General features: G+C 36.0%; 2 protein-coding genes across 3 annotated transcripts; one reads left to right on the forward strand and one right to left on the reverse strand.

The window, feature by feature from the left end:
* The first annotated feature begins 562 nt into the window (after nucleotides 1-562).
* On the forward strand, nucleotides 563-2,497 carry LOC112183476 (histidine-containing phosphotransfer protein 4). Its single transcript, XM_024321854.2, has 6 exons — nucleotides 563-754; nucleotides 1,100-1,230; nucleotides 1,335-1,403; nucleotides 1,519-1,590; nucleotides 1,816-1,888; nucleotides 2,204-2,497. The coding sequence occupies exons 1-6, from the start codon at nucleotides 695-697 to the stop codon at nucleotides 2,249-2,251; spliced, it is 453 nt and encodes a 150-aa protein (XP_024177622.1). The 5' UTR covers nucleotides 563-694; the 3' UTR covers nucleotides 2,252-2,497.
* A 17,430-nt stretch (nucleotides 2,498-19,927) lies between these two features.
* LOC112189279 (U4/U6 small nuclear ribonucleoprotein Prp31 homolog) lies at nucleotides 19,928-22,175 on the reverse strand. Of its 2 annotated transcripts, none has more exons than XR_002931812.2 (3): nucleotides 21,962-22,170; nucleotides 20,520-20,584; nucleotides 19,928-20,413 (listed from the first exon to the last, which is right to left on the reverse strand). XR_002931812.2 is itself a non-coding variant. In XM_040513150.1 (3 exons), the coding sequence occupies exons 1-3, from the start codon at nucleotides 21,911-21,913 to the stop codon at nucleotides 20,213-20,215; spliced, it is 318 nt and encodes a 105-aa protein (XP_040369084.1). In that variant the 5' UTR covers nucleotides 21,914-22,175; the 3' UTR covers nucleotides 19,928-20,212. The 2 variants fall into 2 exon arrangements, 1 of the variants encoding a protein (XP_040369084.1); XM_040513150.1 differs by having other exon boundaries at nucleotides 21,862-22,175.
* Between the last annotated feature and the right edge of the window lie 1,914 nt (nucleotides 22,176-24,089).

Raw genomic sequence — 24,089 nt, forward strand, 5'->3', positions numbered from 1 at the left:
ATGTGGTAAATTGCATATATACGCAGATACAATATGTTCCATGTACGTTCATGAATAATATTGAATTCATAGATCCATGAATTATTCATTAATATTAGCTTTATAGTACTAATATGCCAGAGTTGTGACTTTGATATTCATCTAGTCTTATCAATGCTAGTAGTTTGCTTATTAATGTATGTCGCAATCTATTTTCACCTCTAAAGTTGTCAAGGAGCGAATAATATTAGAGTTTTAGTGCGAAAAAGTATGTGCGACAAAAAAAATGACGAATTCATAATACATTACAGATGTTTCAATATAATCCTTCATAGATTCCATTCCAGAATCTATATGTGCAAACCAAAGCAGGAGGCCGGTGGGTTCATGATTTAACATATATCATAAACAATGCTGCTAAATATGACTTTTACTGACAGAGAATCGAACTTATTGCCAACCCTAGTCCCTCTTTCGATCATGTATTGAAAATTGTCCACATACACATTCGCATAAATAACTACCCTCTTCCCCCCTACACTCTTCCCCCCATTAATTACTATATAAACCCCTCCTCCCTTCCCAGTTTATAATCATCACAATTTGCTCCCAGTGTGTATTTTCGTCCACCTTCAGCTCCACCTCCGATAAATTCATTCCTTCTATATCATCCTTTTGTTTTCTCCACTACTTCTCCTTCTCGATTGATCATCAAATGGAAAGAAACAATATTCGTAGGCAGGTTGCTCTGATGAGGCAGTCCCTCTTTACTCAGGTTGGTCTCCAAGCTAGTTAGGCAAATATATGTTTATAGTAACTCAGTTCCACTTCCTGAGTGATCGATGATCGAAAAATAAGACTTGCATGCAACGATCGAGGGTGGTAGAGAGAATATACATGCCACACTCAGAACCAGGGTTTGAACTTAATTTACAACTCCTCTTAACCTCATCTGTAACAATAACAAAAAGACTAATGTGAAGGATATATACGTACATCTTTTATTACGTACACATGCATACATTTGACTACATGTAAGTTTTCATTAACTTCAAATTCAAATTCTCTTGTGGACTTTTGATGGAAAACGATAGTGCTTTAACTATTGGGGTCATTGCAGGGATATCTGGATGAACAGTTTGTTCAGTTGGAGGAGCTGCAAGATGATACTAATCCAAATTTTGTGGAGGAAATTGCTACATTGTACTACCGTGATTCATGCAGATCACTCCAAACCATAGAGAAGTCATTGTGAGTCAATAATTTTCTATAGTTACGTTGATGGTTGAGTACATATGAGTATATGATCACTAGCTGGTTCCGATAATAATAATGCTGGCTTTTGTTGTGTGCAGAGAGAAAACCCCTCACGATTTCAATAAGTTGGACAATCATATGCATCAATTCAAGGGAAGTAGCTCAAGGTAAACATCTCAATCTCATATATGGTTTATTCGAAAAGAACCTATTAGTATATTCTGTGTTGGCTTTTAAGAGAACAAGATTTAATCTCACAATTCCTTTTGCCAATTGGTGCAGCATCGGAGCCAAGAAGGTGAAAGCTGAATGCCAACAGTTCAGAGAATATTGTAGGGCAGGAAATGGAGAAGGGTATGTAATCCATAGATACACACATCTTCCACTATAAAGAATCGCAGCTTCATATATTCGATAACTAAGCATATAATTAACCATGATATACTATATCCATGAATTAATGCACAATTAGGTAGATATACATGTAGAATATATATATATATATATATATATATACATATATATTTACTAAAAGTTTACATGGTTAGTTTCAACTAATTCTGTATCATATATTCTCAGATGCATGAGAACTTTCCAACTATTGAAGAAAGAACATGCAACTCTGAAAAAGAAGCTTGAGGCTTATTTTCAGGTGATAATCGACGCCTCTCAACTTTAGTTTTTTTTATTTTATTAATAATGCTACGTAAACCACATTTTTGGATACCACCTGCATCCCATCTGACGTGACAAGTGACATGGCATAGCCATGTCAATTATTGAAATTATGTGATAGTTGGTCTTTTTGCCATATCAGGGGGTATCCAAAAAAATTGTTCACCTAGCATTACTCTTTTTTGTTTTGGTGTATGGTTTGAAATTTAATTATATATGAATAAGGTTTATACACAATTGCACGTCATCCAATTGTATGTAACACTGGTTTTCTCTTTTGCTTATGATTTAGATGGCAAGGCAAGCTGGGCCAATTGAGACCGCAAGTCGTCCCAAGTAAGAAGAAACTAATCAACATGCAGTATATATCATGTAGCAAAATGTTAGGTTGGTGGATTTTGTGCGTACTACACAGATATATTCCCACCTAGCCTTGAATGAAGGTCTAGAGGACCCGGGTGCTTTTGGATACCAATATCTAGTTTTCCATTTAAGCTGCTTTGGCATTTTAGTCAGTTCGCGAATGCAAAGGCTATGCAATTGTAACCAAAAAGAATGAAAAGGCTATGCAATCAAGCTTTTATCTCCATAGACACACGTGTGTTTCTCGTTACTCGCTTTCACTTGATATAAAGATCTTTAAAGGACTATAGATGATGTCCTTGACGTGATCATACATATATAGGAGAACATTTGGATTTCCATTCATGAGAGCGTCTGCTCTCCACCCCGCGTGGTTGTCCAACTGGCCTATTAACAGTGCGTGGGTTTCACGCGGCGTTTGTGAACGCTTGACCCAAAAAAACAGTAAAGCTGATTTTACTGCAGGCTGGAGCACATGGCAAGCACGAGCGATGCATCTTTCCTCTCTTTTTTTATTTTTTATTTTATACAAAATCAGACTATTTATATGGGTCTTAGGGGGGTGTATTCAATTAAGAATCTACAAGATTTTTTTGTATTTTAGAAGTCTATGGGTATTCAATTGAGATTTTAAACAGTCCTTTAAAATCTTGATGTATTCGATTAAGATTTAAAATTATCCATTCAAATCTGCTGATATTCAAAAGTATACGGATTTTTAAGGATTTCATTAAATGCTGGATTTTGGAGGATTTTATAGTGCTTTTTATACATATCAAAACTCAAAAACAATCCAACCACTTCCCAAAAGATTTTGATGGATTCTTTCTTACTCAAAAAATAAAAAACCTCTTCACCCAAAAAAAAAAGCAGGACTCAACAGATGACACTCATCCATTTTGGCTTAGACTTATTTTCCCACTATCTTCCTCTGCCTCTGCTCTCATCTAATAATTTTTTATTTTATTTTTATCATTATAGCTCTAGAAGCCTTAATCCTTCTAGCTAATGAAGCTCACTTTCAATGGTATTAGTAAGATGATACATACACACATGATTCTTTTGTAAATTAGATATGAAATAAATTATGTCATTAGTTTACTACTTTATTTTTTGTGTAACATTTTGGCTTGTTAGTTTTCTCTTATTGTTCATATATCATTATACACAACATAAAGAATGGTAGATTGCCATACTTTCTTGTCATTGATATAGCATTATAGTTGGATCTATACATCCATTGCTTAATTAAAGAAGAAGAAGAAGAAAAAAAAAATAACCTACCAAAAACATCATAAGCTAGGATTTATAAAATCTAAACAAATACTAGTAAATCAATCCATTAAAATCAATCAGAGTCTATATAGAATTTAAACAATCTGTGGATTAAGTAAATCCATGGATTATAAAAACTCAAACAAAGTCTTTTAAAATCTGAATTGAATACACCCCCCTTAGTGTTAGAGTTTGAATAAAAATCAGTTTCCATTGAGGAGGATTAGATCTGTCTCAAAGGGATCCATCAAAGATTTTCTTCCTCACTTGGATCCATCTCAAGAGGATATTACCTCTCTAAGATCTGTCTCAAGGAGATTTCTTCTCACTTGGATTTAACTCAAGGATATTTCCAAACACTGCTGGAATAGAATTCAATTTTTGACGGTTGAATTCAAAAGCACAAGTCTGATCAACTTGCCTTTTGAGTTTGAACTAAAGAGGTTATTGAAAGGATAAGTCTAAACAACTTACCTCTTCAATTTAAACTGAAGTGGTGTCTCAAATTTTATATAAACCCAACAGACCTTCCTCTCCAAACAACACAACAACGTATTTTCCCTCTTTTCCTTCAGAGAGAAAAACACTTAGTACGTTCGCTAGAATCCAAGGTCTGGTGCTAGGCTCTTAGATTATCGATAGTTGTATCCTGGTAGTCAGAAGCCTAACGAACTACAAGCACTAAGTAGGGGTGGAATTCTGTTTAAAGGACATTGCCAATCTGCAAGCCTCTATCGAACCACAAGTCAGTTCTCTTGCAATTACAATTGCTTTATCTCAGATACATGTGGTGTATTGTAATCTATATACTATTGTATACATTATTGCTGTAATTACTTATATATATTGTAGAAGCGCATTTTCAATTCATTGATACATATCCAACAATCTTTAGACAGAATTTCTATGGATCAAGTATCAGTGAATGATGTGAAAACTCATGTTGAGAAACCAGAAAAATTCAAGGGTGTGGACTTTAAACGCTGGCAACAAAAAATGTTGTTTTATCTAACAACATTGAACCTTGCTCATGTCGTGAAGGAAGAAGTTCCAAAGGCAGAAGGAGATGACGTGATTGCAGAACAATTGAATGCAATTGATGCCTAAAAACATTGTGAGTTTCTCTGCAGGAACTATATTCTCAATGGTCTAGATGACACTTTGTATGATGTATATAGGTCATACACCATTGCAAAGGAATTCTGGAATTATTTGGAGAAAAAATACAAAGTTGATGATGCAGGTTCAAAGAAGTTCATTATTGGAAAATTTTTGAACTATAACATGGTGGATAGCAAGACTGTTGTTAGTCAAGTTGATGAACTCTAGGTGATTTTTCATGAACTTCATGCTTAAGGTATGGTGATTAATGAAAGCTTTCAAGTTGGTTCTGTTATAGAAAAACTACCACCTTCTTGGAAGGATTTCAAAGTGCATTTGAAGCACAAGAAGAGTGAAATGACCATGGAGGATCTGGTTTTGAAACTACGAGTTCAAGAAGACCACCTGAAAAGTGAGAAGCAGCCCGATGGATCTGTCATTGAAGCCAAAGCAAATATGGTTGAGGGAGAAACTTCCAGGCCAAAATTCAAAGGTCAGAAATTCAAAGGCAATAAACATGCTGTCAAATACGCAACAAAGACCAAGAATTTCAAGAAAATTAAAGGTAGTTGCTGGGTGTGTGGAAAGTCGGGACACAAGGCACAAGAATGTCGTCACAAGAAAGATGCGCCTCTTGCCATTAGGAACAACATCAACAACAACAACCAAGCAAATGTGTTGTGGCTATGGAGGATTTTGTGGCTGTTGTTTCTGAAGTCAACTTGGTGAATGACAATCAGGACTGGTGGATTGATACTGGTACGACAAGGCGCATTTGTGGAGATAGAAATCTGTTTACCACCTATCAACTACTTAATGGTGAGGAGCAATTGTTCATGGGAAATGCATCTGCATCCAGTGTTGCTGGAAATGGTAATGTGGTTTTGACATTCACTTCTGGGAAAAAACTCACTCTAACTGAGGTGCTACATGTTCCTGAAATTAAGAAAAATCTTGTGTCTGATCCTTTGTTGAGCAACAAAGGATTTAAGCTTGTTTTTGAATATGACAAGTTCGTTCTCACTAAGGGAGGAACTTTTGTAGGAAAGGGCTACCTGGCAGAGGGGCTCTTCAAACTCAATTTGTATGTATATGATGTTGCTAATAATAATATAGATAATGCTTCTACTTACTTGCTTGAGTCTTCTAATTTATGGCATGCTAGATTAGGACACGTCAACTTTCGTTCTTTACATAGAATGATTAATCTTGGTTTGTTACCAAAATGCACTATAGATGCTCCACATAAATGTGAAACTTGCACCGAATCAAAATTTGCAAGGCAAACTTTTAGATCAATTTTTGGTAGATCAAATGAGGTGTTGGGATTGATTCATAGTGACTTATATGACTTTAAACCCACACCAACTCATGGGGGAAAGAACTATTATGTTACTTTCATAGACGATTGCAGTAAGTACTGCTATGTGTATCTAATACATAGCAAAGATGAAACTTTGAATATGTTTAAGACATATAAGGCTGAAGTTGAGAATCAACTTGATAAGAAAATTAAAATCCTAAAGTCAGATAGAGGAGGTGAATATGAATCTAATGCATTTGCAGAATTTTGCTCTTTACATGGCATCATTCATCAAACTACTACACCATATTCCCCACAACAAAATGGAGTTGTTGAAAGAAAGAACCGAACATTTAAAGATATGATAAACTCCATGTTAAATAGCTCTGGACTTCCTCACAATTTGTGGGGTGAAGCATTACTTACTGCTAATGCAATCTTGAATAAAATCCCACACAAAGGAACTAACAAGTCTCCATATCAAATATGAAAAGGAAGAATGCCTACGTATAAAACATTAAAAATGTTGGGGTGCTTGCTAAGGTTCAAATTCCTTTACCAAAGAGGACCAAATTAGGACCAAAAACAATTGACTATGTGTTTATTGGATTTGCCAATAATAGTGCAGCATATAGATTCTTAGTATTTAAATTAGAAGTGATTGATATACATGTAAATACTATTATAGAATCTGTGGATACATATTTTTTTTTAAGATATATTTCCATACAAAACTAGAGTATCTTCAAATAAAAGGAAACATGATTCAAGTCATATTGATGATGCTACATCATCTGGTGTACAAGGAAATGACCTGGAACCAAATGCTATCAATAATGATGATCAAGAATCAGACGTGGAACCAAGAAGGAGTAAGAGAATTAAAATTGCCAAGGACTTTGGACCCGAATTTCTTACTTATATAATTGAATTGGAACCACAAACATACAAAGATGCAATGACATCTCCAGATGCTCCTTTTTGGAAGGAAGCAATCAATAGTGAAGTTGAATCCATTTTGCAAAACAACACTTGGGAATTGGTTGACTTACCTCCTGGTAATAAACCAATTGGATATAAATGGATTTTCAAAAAGAAATTGAAACCAGATGGTACCATAGACAAGTATAAAGCTCGTCTAGTTGCAAAAGGATATCGTCAAAAAGAAGGGTTGGATTTCTTTGACACTTATTCACCGGTCACAAGAATTACATCTATAAGGATGCTAATTGCATTGCATCAGTGTATAATCTGGAAATTCACCAAATGGATGTGACAACTGCATTTTTAAATGGTGAATTAGATGAAGAAATATATATAGAACAACCGGAAGGGTTTGTGGTAAAAGGTCAAGAAAAGAAGGTTTGTAGACTTGTTAAATCCTTGTATGGACTTAAACAAGCTCCCAAACAATGGCATGAAAAGTTTGATCACACAATGACTGCACATGGTTTTAAGATCAATGAATGTGACAAATGTGTTTACATGAAGAATTTTAAAAGTTCTTGTGTCATTATATGTTTATATGTAGATGACATGCTCATCTTGGGATCAAACTTAGATGTCATAAACTCCACAAAGAAAATGTTGAATTCTAAGTTTGATATGAAAGATATAGGAAAAGCTGATGTGATTCTTGGCATTCGCATTCAAAGGAGTACAAATGGATATGTTTTAACTCAATCCCACTATGTAGAAAAAGTACTCAAGAAATTTAGTCACTTGATAGTAATCCTGCCGTAACTCCTTTTGATGCCAACTGCAAGTTAAAAAAAAATGTTGGTGAAGGTGTATCACAATTGGAGTATTCCCAAGTAATTGGATGTTTAATGTACATTATGAATAGTACTAGGCCGGATATAGCTTATTCCATAAGTAGGCTTAGTAGATACACCAACAATCCTGGAAAAGATCATTGGGAGGCTTTAATAAGAGTACTAAGGTACTTAAAGTATACCATTGATTATGGGTTGCACTACACAAGATTCCCTCCTGTATTGGAAGGCTATACTGTTGCTAATTGGATTTCAGATTGCAATGAATCTAAATCCACAAGTGGATGTCTTCACTCTTGGAGGTGCAGCAGTTTCTTGGAAATCATCAAAGCAAACGTGTATAGCAAGATCAACAATGGAATCTGAATTTATAGCCTTAGATAAAGCTGGAGAAGAAGCAGAATGGCTTCGCAATTTCTTAGATGACATTCCATTATGGCCTAAGCCTCTTACATCTATTTGCATACATTGTGACTGCATGTCAGCAATAGCTACAACAAAAAGCCATATGTATAATGGGAAATCGAGGCACATAAGAGGTAGGCATAATACAATCAAGGAAATGCTCAAAAATGGAACTATTTCCATTGACTATGTTAAATCAAAAGAGAATATTGCAGATCCTCTTACAAAAGGTATACCTAGAGGGCAAGCAAAGTATACATCGAGGGGAATGGGTTTAAAGCCAATTCAATGAGTCAAACTTGGCGGAAACCTAACCTAGTTGATTGGAGATCGCATGGTCTAGGTTTAATAGGCAAACTAGTTGAGTAAGATTCAAAACTTTGAACACACAACATAACTCATTCCTAAGATGGGAAAAGTGTGTTACCTGTGACAAAGTGAAAGGTTGAATTCAATATTCTTAATGACACTAATCTCTCACATTTCAAAGAGGAATATAGTAGGATATTCATAAATTAGGTGTCACCTATACGAGAGTAAATGTGGGGTCGCATTTATGAGAATTACTTGGCTAAGTTCTCTAAATCTCTCATGAATCCGGGATTTGTTCAGGACCAAAATGAACACAAACGTATGAACTGAAAAGTGTCGGAAGTGATACATGTGATGCTTGTTGTCTTGGCCTACTACAACGGTGAAGAGTTCAAGATTTTATATCCACTACATCACCAAGTACGTCCGATAAGTATTCACTAAGGTAGGTTCAAGTCCAAAAGACACCTCTCCTGATGCGTATCAATTCCAAATTTCTCTCAAAATATTTCATCATTAGAACAATTCTTGTGTAGTTCCTAATATTCTTCTTTCTATTCAAATGTGGGGGACTGTTAGAGTTTGAATAGAAATCAATTTCCATTGACAAGGATTAGATCTGTCTCAAAGGGATCCGTCAAGGATTTTCTTCCTCACTCGGATCCATCTCAAGGGGATATTAGCTCTCCAAGATCTGTCTCAAGGAGATTTCTTCTCACTTGGATTTAACTCAAGGAGATTTCCAAACACTACTGGAATAGAATTCAATTTTTGATGGTTGAATTCAAAAGCCCAAGTCTGATCAACTTGCCTTTTGAGTTTGAACTAAAGAGGTTATTGAAAGGATAAGTCTAAACAACTTACCTCTTCAATTTAAACTGAAGTGGTGTCTCAAACTTTATATAAACCCAACAGACCTTCCTCTCCAAACAACACAACAACGTATTTTCCCTCCTTTCCTTAAGAGAGAAAAACACTTAGTACGTTCGCTAGAATCCAAGGTCTGGTGCTAGGCTCTTAGATTATCGATAGTTGTATCTTGGTAGTCAGAAGCCTAACGAACTACAAGCACTGAGTATGGGTGAAATTATGTCTAAAGGACATTGCCAATCTGCAAGTCTCTATCGAATCACAAGTCAATTCTCTTGTAATTACAATTCCTTTATCTCAGATACATGTTGTGTATTGTAATCTATATACTATTGTATACATTATTGCTGTAATTACTTATATATATTGTAGAAGCATATTTTCAATTCATTGATACATATCCAACACTTAGTTGCTGCTTACGGCTCTATTACTGGATCTGTGGGACTATGAAACAAGAAAATTTGATTGTTTCGCATCCAACATTAGTGTGTCCATTACCTGTTTGAATAAATGCTCCAAAGATGGAGCTTTATTTTTTTTTAATTTGCATGCTTAATCTGTTTTTGAGTGTCAAACTTGATCTAAGATAATTGATGGATAAATATCTAGACTTATATTCAAATGACTGGAATGCTCAAGTAGTCTGGTTGTGTTCCTTTAGTTGTGAATTGATGCTGTTTGGAAATTCGTGTGTTTGTTTGGTATACTTGCTTGTTCACCCAAAACTGAAACTGGATGATTGATGGACAAGCTTATGGCAGGGGAAGTGAGCTGCTTCAGCTGTTGTGATGAAGACGTTATGCATAAAGCAACTGGCAATGGAGGTGCTTACATATTGAAAAATCCTGCAAGTAATGCTCACCATCCTATAGTCTAGGTCTTGTGTTGAATCTAGCCTGTATGTTCAAACGGGCTAAATTTTGATGCTTCTTTTATATTTTGGGGTATATGACTTGCATTTGTTTTTTGTATATTTGTCACTGGTTTTGTCAATTCAAGTTTTGGAATTCAACCTGAGTTGGGTTTCATGACACAGGAAATGAGGGAAGTCATCATACCTACGGTAATGCGCCCAAGGGTGGTCAAGCGGTAAAGGTCCAGCCTATTGAAGTTCCGCTTATACCAGTAGCTAGAGGAGCTAAAGGAAATTACAGATAACTTTGGGACAAATGCGTTGATTGGGGAAGGTTCGTATGGAAGAGTATGTTATGGGGTACTTAAAAGCAGGGAGCATGCAGCAATCAAGAAGCTAGATGCCAACAAACAACCTGATGAGGTATCTTGCACATGTATGTAGATGTACTAGTTGATTATTATTGTTACAATGTGAGTTGATTAAAATTCAATTGTCAATTGAGGAATTCCTGCTTTAGGTTTCTATGGTATCACAGCTGGAACATGATAATTTTGTTCAACTGCTTGGTTACTGTTTTTTTATGGGAATTCTCGTGTTCTTGCCTACGAATTTGCATCTAATGGATCTTTTCATGATATTCTACATGGTAATGCGTTCCATAGGCAATGAAATTACCCATGTCCAATTGAAGTATTTTAGGAAAAAGAAATTTGTATATTAAGTCAACCATAATATATACATATATTTACCCTCTTCGTTGAACGATGGCATAATGACCACACGGTGGAAACATAAATTATACATATATTTACCCTCTTCATTGACCGATGGCATAATGACCACACGGTGGAAACATAAATTATCAAAATCGATTATTGGATGTTACCATAATAAGAAGAAATTATTATGGTTAAAATTTCAGCTATTATCGTCATTGTTTGGATCTTGATCTATGAGGTCAACTCCAAACCCTAAGTACAACATAAAACAATGCTAATAAACTGTCTTTCGCAGCTTCTTTTTTCAATCTGTCAGCTCTCACACTCTCTTTGATATGAGCTATATCAACCAATGTAAAAATTTAGGAAATTTCATCTTTTAGTGGTTTAGCTCCCCTTAGAGACTTATAAGTGTATAAAAGATTGACCGTTTTGTTTTATGTCAAAATAACGGCGGATTGAATAATTTTTTTTACACAATACCTATTAATACTCCATAAATAGATGGATAATTTCAGATTTATCGATTTTTAGTTTCGATGTTTTTGATCGCACAAAATCTTGATATGCCTACTAATATGGTATAACTTGTTTATTAGTTGTATACAAAAATATACCTTCCATAAACAACAAGGTGGAAGAAATAGAATTGATCAAAATCGACCATTGGATGTTATCATGGTAGGAAGAAATTGTAATAGTCAAAATTTCAGCTATTTTTGTCATCGTTTGGGTCTTGATCTAATAAGTCAAACATAAACCCTAAATACCACATAAAACTAATATGCTTATAACTGCTCATTGGGATCTTCTTTTTTTGATCTTTCAGCTCTTGCGCTCTCGTGGGTATGAGATATACTAATATAAAAATTTCGGGTAGTGTATCTCCTAATGGTTCAGCTCCCCTGAGGAAAGTATTAGTGTATAAAGGGTTGACCGCTTTGTTTGAGTCAAAATGACGGCTAATCAAGTTAATTTTTTTTACACAGTACTAATTAAAATCGACTTATCAAAATCGACCTTTGGATGTTATCATGATGAAAAGAAATGGTTATGGTCAAAATTTCAGCTATTTTCTTTGGCATTTGGGTCTCGATCTATGTCACGCCCCGAATTTTGAATAAAGAAAATTCAAATCCGAAACGCGAGAACAAACACAAGAAAACACATATAGAAAATTTTTCATTTAAACTAAGTAACAAACAAACTGAAGTCACAATGTCAATACCGACTCGTTCTTTAGAGTCACATATTATATTACAGATAGTTTACAAATCAAATTGAATGACAATTCAATAAGTAAACACACCCACCACAACTCACTACCCAGCGGAAGACTTAAAACTAAGAGCACCCTTCCACGTCCACTCCATCGAACGTACACCTCAGCTTTGATAATGATCACTCGATAAACAAACCTGCACAAAAACCACTACACCATAGAATAGTGCACCGGGAATGAACCAAACAAACCCGGTAAGCTTTTCAGCCTGTATGAGTAAACTTAATTAAAGTGACTCAAGTCACTCATGCTTATAATTTCTCAGCTCGTGAGATAATTAAAGCAACAACATTTAATTCCACAAAATACATGCTTTCACCATCTTAGCTTAACAAAAACAATATGCAAATATCACAACAAAAACATCAAGTTCAAATTAAACAATAACATGCTCAATTATTTCAACCCAACTAAAAACCCACATGCTCTGTCTCTCAATTCATTTTATCTTACTTCTCACAATCTCCAATTATACAAATAACTCCCAATATTTTAAACATTTTACGTCCCCACAATCTATCAGATCACCATTCCCTAGCCCCAACGGCACAACCAGGAAATCATACTCATTTCCCCCCACATAACGTGGTTGCCAAAATCATGTCATCCCAACTTATTTCCCAATCACTACAGATCACAACCCACAACTATACCCACAATAAGAATTAAGCAAAATTAGTAATCCCTACATAGAAACTTAGTTCAGGAGATCACATGAAAACAAACAAAAGAATTCATAGTAATCCCTGCATATGGTTTAGTTCAGGAGATTACAAATAAAACAAACAATACAAAAGGCAGTAATCCCTGCATATAACTTAGTTCAGGAAATTACATTAAAACAAACAATTCAAAAGACAGTAATCCCTGCATAGAAACTCAGTTCAGGAGATTACATTAAAACAAACAATTCAAAAGACAGTAATCCCTGCATATGACTTAGTTCAGGAGATTACATTTAAAATCAAACAATTAGAATGACACGGAAAATAGATAAAGAAGTCAAACAACTCACACCAGAGTTGATGATCACCCATCAACTCCAAATAAATCATCTCACAACATGACTCGTTTTCAAAACTCGACATCCTTACCCCTTAAGGTAACATACATCACAAAAATGATAAAAAATCATATTATCCCAACTCACCCATAATATGAAAATCAAGTCCCTCTTGGACAATAAAAGAAAGAACCCACACGACACTCTCAATTAAAAACATGTATTCAAAGGCTTCATGTAACCCTCGTGTTACTCCCCTGAATATACAATGGCAGACATACTAGAGTTCTAACTGAATCGTAGCCTGTCACCTCGGCCGATGTTCAAACCTACGATAATGATTTCCTCTGTCACTACTTGTGACCCAGATCCGTAGACCCGAAAACATTTAAAGTCCCACGTGACTCAAAACTTTACCGAACTCGACTACTCATTCAACACAATAAGAAACAGTTCAAAATGATATTCTGAATAAATCACAATTCACTCATATCACAAAATCATCTTTTATTTCCAAAACCATATATTTTCCTCAACATCACATTGCACAACAATAGTAAACTACACACTCAATTCCACCAAGATATATATTTCACGTAAATATATATATACGTAGTCATCCACTCAGGGATGCCACTAATACCACTATAGTTTTATAAAATATACTTCTCAAAAATCATTTTATATCAAAACATTGTTTTCACTTACCCATGAACCGTTGTCGATCAAGTTCATATATTTTAAAACAAATAATTTGTTTCGAAAATGATTTAGCAATTAAACAAGTAATTCCGTGTAATAAATAAATCTGTTCATAAATGAACCACGTGAGATTTACTCACCTCTAAATCCAGCTGTGTCTTCAATACAGCCTAAAATCACAATCACAACCGTCCGCCCAACCGAAACCGTCAATCACCTAAACAAATACGATCCTAACTTAGCAATTGATTCATAACACACTTAAACAACGATCGGATTCTCACTGATCGCCCTTGGGATCATCCTATCAAAATTATACAAAGATCCAACGTTGGGATCCTCGCGGATTGCAAACCGAAGATAACTCATAAAACCGAAACCCTAGCATGCATCAACTTTCTCCAAACTGACCTTATAATATAACAAAACGACCGTATTGATGCATAGATGAATAAACTGAAAACAGAACACAAAAATAAGGCCAGACGCGCCACCACGCGCCGCCACAAGCGGTGGTTCAGATTGTGGTCAACCACGGCGGTCAACGCCGGATCAACCACCTCCGATGCCAAAGTCACCAACTACAAACATGTTCAAAATGAAGAGATGAGGCACTTTCATACATGGAGCAAAGTGAGATTCGGTCTAGATCGTCCTAGATCAAGCTTGGAAGTTGGATCACTCTCGTGCGTCTAATCAGATCCTAGATCAAATCAGGACCATCGAAAAAGTCAAACCTTGATCTAGCGCTCTACACCTCAAATCGAGATGCAAGGCCTATATGGGGATGATCAGCAGGAAGAGACAATCCCAAAACCGCGAAGAGATAGGCTGGGAAGTCGCAAGAGATCGGAAAATCGGTCCGATCCCGAAAGCATAAACTTTGGGCGCTCTGATCTACTACTTCCGGCGAGGCACCGATCAACCCACCACCAAAGGGAAGTCGGCGAGACAAGTCTGAGTGTTTCTTGGCTTGTCCCGTTACCGGAGGCGGCCGGAGATGAAAGATTCAGTTGGGTCGGGATGCCGGGTTTCGCCTCGGGTCAGGTTGCGTGGAGAAGAGAGAACAGAGAGAATTCTGGGGAAGAAAATGGAAATTTCGGAAGTTTTGGGATTTATGGAAAAATCTCGGATTTTCTTATATTTATAGAAATTTCCCAAATTTCAATCGCTCATGACTTTCTCATACGAACTCCGATTCTCGCGTTCCACATGTCTGCGAACTCGTATCGATGTGCTCTACAACTTTCGCGAAGAAAGTTATCACAGAATCTAAACGTATAAAAATTCAAACTTTGTGAACCCCCTAAAACGTGCACTTCGAATTATTATTCGTCCGAAAATAATTTCACTCCACCCTCAAACCACGAAATCATACAAACGAATACTTTATTAATCCTAGGAAACATTTAGGAATTAATAACAAATTTCCGAGGTCTTACAATCTACAAGGTCAACCACAAACCCTAAATACCATACAAAACTAATATGCTCATAACTGCTCATTATCTCCTCGTGGTTAAGCTCCCCTTAAGGAAATCTAAGCATATAAAGGGTTGATCGCATTATTTGATGTCGAAATGATGGCGAAACCTAAAATTATATAAGTAATGTCAAATTTATCGATTTCTAATTCCAATTTTCTAGATCGCACAAAATCCTTTTATGTCTACTAATGTGGTCTAACTTGTTTATTAGTTGTATAAAAGAATATGTCTTCCATGAGCAACAATGTGGACAAAATTGACTTTTTCAAAATCAACCGGTGTTATCATGATAAGAAGAAAAGATTATGGTCAAAATTTCAACTATTTTCGTCGTTAAATAGATGGGTAATCTCAAATGTATTGATTTTCAGTTTCGATTTTTTTGATCGCACAAAATCTTGATATACCTACTAATATGGTCTAACTTGTTTATTGGTTGTATGCGAAAATATACCTTCCACGAGCAACAAGGTTGAGGGAATCGAATTTATCATAATCAACAGATAGATGGTATCAAGGTAGGAAAAAACGGATGCGGTTAAAATTTCAGTTATTTTCATCGCCATTTGGGTCTTGATCTAATAGGTCAACCCTAACCCTAAGTACCTAATATGCTCACCGCCACTCATTCGGAACTTCTTTTTTCGATATGTTATTTCTCACGCTCTCATGAGCATGAGCTATATCAACCAATGTAAAAATTTTAGAAAGTTTATCTCCTAGTGGTTCAACTTCCCTTAGAGAAGTAATAGCGTATAAAGGGTTGACCGTTTGTTTGATGTCAAAATGAAGGTGTTGACACCCAAATTTCCAGCTAACAAGCCCAATTCATGCTTTAAGCCCAACTCTTATTTCGAGGCAAATTACACCCGCAAACATCACGCCACTCACGTGGACCCAAGCCACATTCACGCACTTGGGGCTTACAAGAATGGGTGTGGTGTGGAAGGTAACGAAATTGCATGAGGCTCGTTATTAGTTTTAGGCTTGTTGATAATTTTGGACTTGGGACCAAAATTCATACCTAACAGCCTAACTCTTAATACGGGTAAGTGAAGAAGAGAGAGAGCCCAAAAACCCAAGCCCAAATCCTTTAGAACCAAACAAAATAGTAAATGCTAAACATAGGATTCTTGATCCTAGCCGCATAACCTAATCCCATAATCCCAGCAACACAGCAGAAATCTTGGGATTGCAATCCCAGCAGCAGATTTCACGGCAGAAAATCTGCCAAACCTATTCCATAATCTTCTTTAGACAAAACCTGACAGATCAAGAGGCAATACAAAATCCAGTACATGCATTTAACCCAAGCCATCTCTTTACCCAGTAGTAGAGACCTTCCACCGAGATTTCTTTGGCTGCTAGAATTGCATATAAATAGCTATTGTTGTAACCAAGGAGGGGGGGATCAGAATGGGGTATGCTAGCAAGCTCTCTAGCATTCTTCTTCTGCCATGCTTCATCTCTCCCAAATCCACCTTTAGTTTTCCATCCTTTCCAATTCATATCCTACCCAAATCTCTTATTCTATCTACCTAAACCAATATGCCATCACTGCCGAGATCTCTTCTTCTGAAACTCATGCCTTTCTAGCTCCCACGCCACATGCATCTTGCCAAGCCTTTACTAAAATTGCACACTAATTCACTGCCGTGAACATGGAGAGGAGCTTCTGGGAAGAAATCAACAGCATTCTTCTTAGGATTTATTATCCTTTGAGGTTTGCTGGGCCTAGTTTCTGCTTACTCAGACGAAGGGGCAAAGTTTTGGGTCCTGACCCATGAATATCCACTGCCGTACAACTCCGATCAAAAGTGCCTCTACAGACGGCGGATCAAGTTAATTTTTTTACACATTACCTATTACTACACTATAAATAGATGGGTAATCTCAAATTTATCTATTTTCAGTTTCAATTTTTTAGATCGCACAAAATCTTTATATGCCTACTAATATTGTCTAATTTGTTTATTGGTTGTATACAAAAATATACCTTCCATGAGCAACATGGTGGAGGGAATCGAGTTTATCAAAATCGACCGTTGGATGTTATCAGGGTAGGAAGAAATGGATGTGATCAAAATTTCAGCTATTTCATCGACATTTAGGTCTTGATCTAACAGGTCAATCATAAGTATAACATAAAACTAATATGCTCACCACCGCTCATTCGGGTCTTCTTTTTTCAATCTGTCAGCTCTCCTACTCTCGTGGGCATGAGCTATATCAACCAATATAAAAATTTCGGAAAGTTTATTTCCTAGTGGTCCGGCTCCCCTTAAGAAAGTATAAGTGTATAAAGGGTTGACCGCTTTATTTGATGTCAAAATGACGGCAAATCAAGTTAATTCTTTTACGTAGTACCTATTAATACGTAATAAATAGACGGGTAATGTCAAATTTATCGATTTTCAGTTCTGAATTTTTGGATCACACAAAATCCTTATATGCCTATTAATATGCTCTAACTTGTTTATTAGTTGTATACAAAAATATACATTCCATAAGCAACAAGGTGGAGGAAATAAAATTTATCAAAATTGACCATTGTATGTTATCATGTTATCTCGTAGGGTCTAGCTCTATTACACATGTACAAAAACCCAAGAGATAAAATATTCATAGTTAGTTGTTCTAAAAACTGAACTAACAAATTAGAAAGAAAAAAAAAAAATAGACAGATCAACGATTAATTTTCAATTATTTTTATGTCATGTTTTTGAACGGTAACCAACAATTTTCTTCTTTAAAAAAAAAACAATTTTTTTTCAAAAGATTTGAGGTAACGAAATTAAAAATTGGAACAAAAAACAAATAAATAAATTATCAAAAAAGCAAAAGAGCAATAAGGGGGATCGAACCTAGAACAGCTAACCGCAATTTTATTCCCATACCATTGCACCAACTTTGATTGGTAGTGAATTAGCATACAATTTTATTTTAAATTGATATCTGAACGGTGATTTGGTCATTCTTCTTCGACCTCCAGAACCTCAATTCACAATCTGGGTTATTTCAAATTCCGATTCTACAACGCGCAATCACCATGCATGTTTGGGCTAAGCCCGACCTTGTTTACCATATTTCACCCAAAAATTCGACTTATTGGTCGAGTCCTTGCTCGAGTACTTAATTGATTCCAGCGACGAGGCAGGAGAAGTTAGAGGAGGAGGTTCAGACTGGGCTGGTCGGATTGAAGACTGTGAGCGACAGCGCCTGAGAGATGACAGAGTGTGACGGACATGGATTTGCAGCCAGAATCGAAGAGGATCTCGGTGGGGGAGAAGGAGAGGAGAGAGATGACTGATGCTTTTGGAAATCTCCTTATCAATTGATTCAAGGAATTGCCCATTGTTTGAACTTTGAAGTTCATCCTTTTGGTTTTAAACTAGATAGTTATCCCGCGCTTCGCTGCGGGTCTTTCTATTAATATGTATTATTGATTGAACGATTGCATAACGAAGAAATGATAATTGTTGCACACTAATTCATGAAGTCATTTTTATTTTACATCTTGTTAAACACCAAATTGCAGGCTTACTGACATTTGAAGTTGTCATTGTGGACATTTTGCCTCATAAGATACTAAAACATACAGATTCAAGCATTGGCAAAATTTGTTATTCAGATGTTGCACGCTACGTACATCAGCAATGTAAGCCAATCCCTATCCTGTCACAAATCAGCCCTTCCCTGATATTACCTATGTTATAACAACCACAATCCCATGTTGCCCACTCAACATATTTTAGGAGCTTGGCTACTAGATTTTCTTGGATATTGCGGTCGGAGTGGTGAGCATGAGTTGCATGTTCCTCTCCAAGACTACAGAAAATCTTGATTTTCTTTATTGGTAGAAAATCTCAAGCACCTGAATGAAATAGACTGAATTAGCAAACACATTGAGGTGATTTCAGTAAAACTATCTTTGTATCACTGAACAGGTTGAGATGCTTTTGCGTTTATTATCCGTAAGATTATGCACCAAGAGCTTTTGCAACACAATAGACAGCTCTAAAATGAGAATCTGCTTAATAGAAATACTAATCACCACATTTAGTTGTTTCAAGTTCTGAACATCATATCAATGCTAGTAGGAGTACTGAAACAACCCTGTGCAAGCATATTGCAAATTGAATTGAACTGCAATCAATATAAATAACCAAAAGCCTAAAGCCATGGATACCATGTCCACTAATACTGAAACAACCCTGTGCAAGCATTTGCAAATTGAATTGAACTGCAATCAACATAAATAACCAAAAGCCTAAAGCCATGGATACCATGTCCACTAATCCTGGCACATTGTTATAAATTACTGGAAAATAAAGAAAGCCCTAAATATATACATGCATGACTAAAACCCAGTGTACCTCAATTCACAAACAGTAAAAGATATAAACGTACGTCAAAAGCAGGCGAATGTTCACTTTCTGCAATTTAAACACCATACTCTCATTACCTAAATAATATAGAAATAGACGAAACGGCAGGGAGATCAACTGGTAATGAATGACAAACTAAAAACTAATTCTAATTAATATTTTCATTTTGATATTAGGAAGCATATGGAGGAGCCAATACAAATAACTAAATCTATTCAAACTTTAAATTGTTTTTTTTTTTAGCTTATTTAATCTATTCTCGCACTTTTGTGCTCATGACTCTCATAAAAGATATCTTTGATTCCTCCCCTGCTTCTCTCTTCTTTGATTAAATCAAAGGATTATCCTATTTAGTGAAGATACAATTTAACTCAAGAAACATTCAAACAACTACATAGCATAAGAAACAAATGATAAATAAACAGTGAAAGGATAGATTTTTCAGACATATAGAGACTTAAAATTTTTGGAGACCAAAACATCTGCCAAGAATAAGTAAAAGAGTCATTTTGAAACACAGCTGCATTATATCGGCAAATCTTTGTGATTTTTGCAATTTTGAAACACTATCCAGATCATCATAGTTAACTGTCTTTAAGTTTGCCAAGTCCCCATTGACATCTTGCTCCATGCTTGCAACACCAGCATCACCTTCAACCTGAAAAATCAATAATGACTTGGTTCAAAGATCGAGACAGATGTGAACTTTCAATAGCTCACTAACCATTCTTATAAAGGGCAAAAGCATCTTATAAAATACTCACAGGAACATTGGCTTCATTGTCAGACAGCTCATCAAGGTCAGCAAAAATGAATCGGCCAGAGATGCCTGCAATTACGCCAGAAAATGTCACAAAAATTGTATGGATTGCTATGATCCTTGTTAAATTTGGTGCAACTCAGAATCATATAGATTTATGCATCAAAAGACATAAATATACTTCACAATCCAACATTCATAGATAGGGAGATAACAATCACCCAAGCTATAGTAATGAATTCTCTAACTCATGTAATTTTTTATTTGAACAGTCATGGTCTAATACGGCTAGTGTTCTATTAGTCAGTAGAACTAACTATTAGTCTGACACAGTCCTAATTGCTATAGCAAACCAGCATCAGTCAAATAAACCTAAAAAATAATGGCCCTCAACCAATTAAGATATAAACCGCCCCTAGCACAAACAGTAATAGCGAGTGAAACCTGCAAACATAATCAAAGATATTTCATTATTAAAAACAGCATGGTCAATGTATTTGCCAATCGAGAAAGCAGGGAATGAGCGAAGACATCATTTTTTATAATAAAGCTCACAAAACAAATGGAAACATAAAACTTAAATAAAGGTTTAGGGATTAGGGTTTACGGTAAATAGATGTAAATAAAGACTGTAAACCTTGGTTTGATATAAGTGTGGAAGTTATGATAAAGTTCTGAAACCATTTTTTACCTCAACACAAAAGTTGCCAGTCAATTTTAGAGAAAATATCTGTTTAATACCAGCCTGTATAGAGATTTTGATAAAATGTATGGAAGTTTGATTTTCAAAGCTGAAGTATTGTCCTTTCTAGAATTTATACCATATGAGTGCTTGTTTTGGTATTCAGTTAAAGATGAAGTTGCTGCTGTTGCATTAGTGATGCTTCAGTTCAATAAGGGCACCACTAAATACTACCACAGACCAGATTAGTAAAATAAAAAAGGGTTAAAACTCAAACCTTCTTTTAACTTTGTAATGTTTCCATTGAGCTACTACCATAACCGTTTACCTTTCCAAAAACAGAAGTGCCATGTTTCTCTAGCAAGGCCAACTATTACAGGAGCTAGTGGAGAGGAGAAAAACTCATGAATTGAGTGTTTTCTATTCAAAATCATTATGAATAAGATGAAATTCCCTTCTTACACTGGTCGTTAATAACTTAATACTAAGAATTATGTCAAATACAAATGATCAAAACTTAGATCACGCCATAAAATGGAGCTCCTCAAAACCATAAGCATTTCATACGAATCAAAATATCACTCAAAAAAGCTCAACAATCATTGAAGCCAAGCGTAAACAGAGAAACGAAGTACTGACTAACCACCGATCAGAAGCAACCCACCTCCAACCTTTAACAAAACCAGAGAAACACGATGGCTATTGGCTGCTATCATGCACCAAATATCCAATTGTAAAACGGAAGCAAAAACACAGCTTCGTACCTCAATCAATTGGTTTTAATACTGAGTTCTTCCTCCTTCATATCAATTCCCAGAAGCTTCCAAATTATCTACTCTTTATGCACAGATCGGGCAAACAACCGAAAACAAACACCTCTCTCTCTCTCTGAAGCAAAGAACCTCTCTGTCTGTCTCTATCAATTTTCTACCTCTCTCTTAGCGTCTATCTGTTTGCGGCAGCAAAGAAAAGAAGACGCGAGAAGTCGATATATAATTCGGTGGTGGCTCCGTAGATCAACAGGTGGACTGTGTAATTTCGCTGAACATAGAAGGGTAAAACCAGCATTCCACTATTCATAAGGCAAACACTCCTTTAGTATATATTATAATTGAAGGGTGAAAGTCTAAACAAGATGATGTATTTATCCTCCCATCTTTTTACATCGTTGACCACATTTTTTCCCCCATCACTGTAGCAGCTTCTCACGTTAACAGCAATATTAGCCAAACTGCAATGTGGACGGCTCGATGTCCTCAACGAACAAATCAATGGCAGATTGTCCCATCTGGATAACCACCTGGGGTGGATAGCAGAATTTTCCTACCATAAAGTGAAAGCAACTCAGCTAACCACAGATCTCACATACGTACCATAAACCGTCGTACACATTCACTTACCAGTCATCACGGTTGTAATTGATGAGCAATTCGCTTATCCCCATGAGGAATGCTAAACTGAATTTGAAGGCCGACGTGGCAATGTTATTTTTACTAGACTTCATCTACAATGGATATGTCAAATTATAAAAATATTTTATTCATTTTTAAAATTATTTAATTCATAAACAATTAACTATTATGTTAAGGAGTCCTTCTCGACTTCTCCTTCCAGTTTCATTTTCTTCTTCTCGACTGCTCTCTCTCTCTATCTTCTTCTTCCTCTCCAAACCAAATTTAATCAAGCTAGGTATTAAAGGAAAGCGAGTTGGGTATTAATCATATAAATACTTACTAGGATTATTCAAGGCTATAGGTCAATTGAACCCAAAAACTTGAAGAGGCACAGAGTCGGTGGTCTTCAATCGTCATTCGCCGTTTACCCATGGCTGGGTAAGTTCCTCCCTATCTGATTTCGATCATTTTTGGATGACTGTGAACTTTCTCTCTTTATCCCCAAATTTGAATTGAATCTGAAGGTCTGCATTTTGGTATGGGTTGATTTGGATTTTCTAAAAATCGAACATCCAAACTTTGGAGCTGAGTTGAGTACAGTAATGGGGAACTGAGGCTTGCAAATGGGTTCAATTGACATGATTTTCCTTTTGAAATTGAATCAGGAGGAGGAGAAACATAAAGGGTTGGTTCTGTTTTAGTTTCTTTTGAGTAAAGCTTGGGATTTCCTTAGTGGGTTTCAGTGTTTGATTCTGTACTAATTTCCAAATTGAAGGAGTCTTCTTCTTCCTCCTCAAATTCATTGTTTGTTACAAGCAAGGGACTAGGAATTGCAATGGGAAAATGATTGGGTTTCTCCATAGTTACAAGAAGACACTCAAGAAGAAAGAGAGAGAAGAGAAGGAAAGAGGAAGAAACAATAAAATATAAAGGATTAAATACTTGTTACTCCATGTACTTTTCTCCATAAAACAGTTTTGTCCCTCATCTTTTAAATTAAACAATTTAGTCCTTATTCTCTCTAATTCTCACCCAATAAGTCTAAAATGACTATTATACCCTCACTTATTTTTTCTATTTATTATTTTTCTCTATTTTTTCTATGTTCTCTCTCTCTTTCTCTGATTTTTTTTAAATTTTTTTTTTCTGCTTCTCTCTCGTAGCTCTCTCTCTCCTACAAAAAACAAAAACCTGAAAAGTCGATCAAAATATGATCCCTCCTTTTCTCCTTCCCAACAAGTCAACAACCAAATCCTGATCCCCATCACCAATGAAATCGACGACTAGGCCCTCTTCCCTATTGTTGATGATAAGCCCTGCGATGGAGTGATTAAACAATAAGCTCAACGCTTGGGATAAAGCTGACTTGAGAAACTACAGCTCCTCCTCGATCGTGTAGGTGTCGACGATGAAGATGAAGACCGGTAGTGTGGATGATTTCTCGAGCGATGAGTCGTATTCGATGGGGGTGTATTAGGGGAAGAGCTCGGCTGGGAGG

Source organism: Rosa chinensis, chromosome 2 (genome assembly GCF_002994745.2).
Source record: "Rosa chinensis cultivar Old Blush chromosome 2, RchiOBHm-V2, whole genome shotgun sequence".
In the NCBI taxonomy this organism is placed as follows: Eukaryota; Viridiplantae; Streptophyta; class Magnoliopsida; order Rosales; family Rosaceae; genus Rosa; species Rosa chinensis.

Bases quoted from the DNA above. Each gene is read 5' to 3' on its own strand.
- LOC112183476 (XM_024321854.2), top strand. From the start codon at position 695: ATGGAAAGAAACAATATTCGTAGGCAGGTTGCTCTGATGAGGCAGTCC. The intron at 755-1,099 runs GTTGGTCTCCAA...GGGTCATTGCAG, and splicing joins GGCAGTCCCTCTTTACTCAG to GGATATCTGGATGAACAGTT. The intron at 1,404-1,518 runs GTAAACATCTCA...CAATTGGTGCAG, and splicing joins TTCAAGGGAAGTAGCTCAAG to CATCGGAGCCAAGAAGGTGA.
- LOC112189279 (XM_040513150.1), bottom strand. From the start codon at position 21,913: ATGATAGCAGCCAATAGCCATCGTGTTTCTCTGGTTTTGTTAAAGGTT. The intron at 20,585-21,861 runs GTGGGTTGCTTC...GCGTAATTGCAG, and splicing joins GGTTTTGTTAAAGGTTGGAG to GCATCTCTGGCCGATTCATT. The intron at 20,414-20,519 runs GTGAGTATTTTA...TTGATTTTTCAG, and splicing joins ACAATGAAGCCAATGTTCCT to GTTGAAGGTGATGCTGGTGT.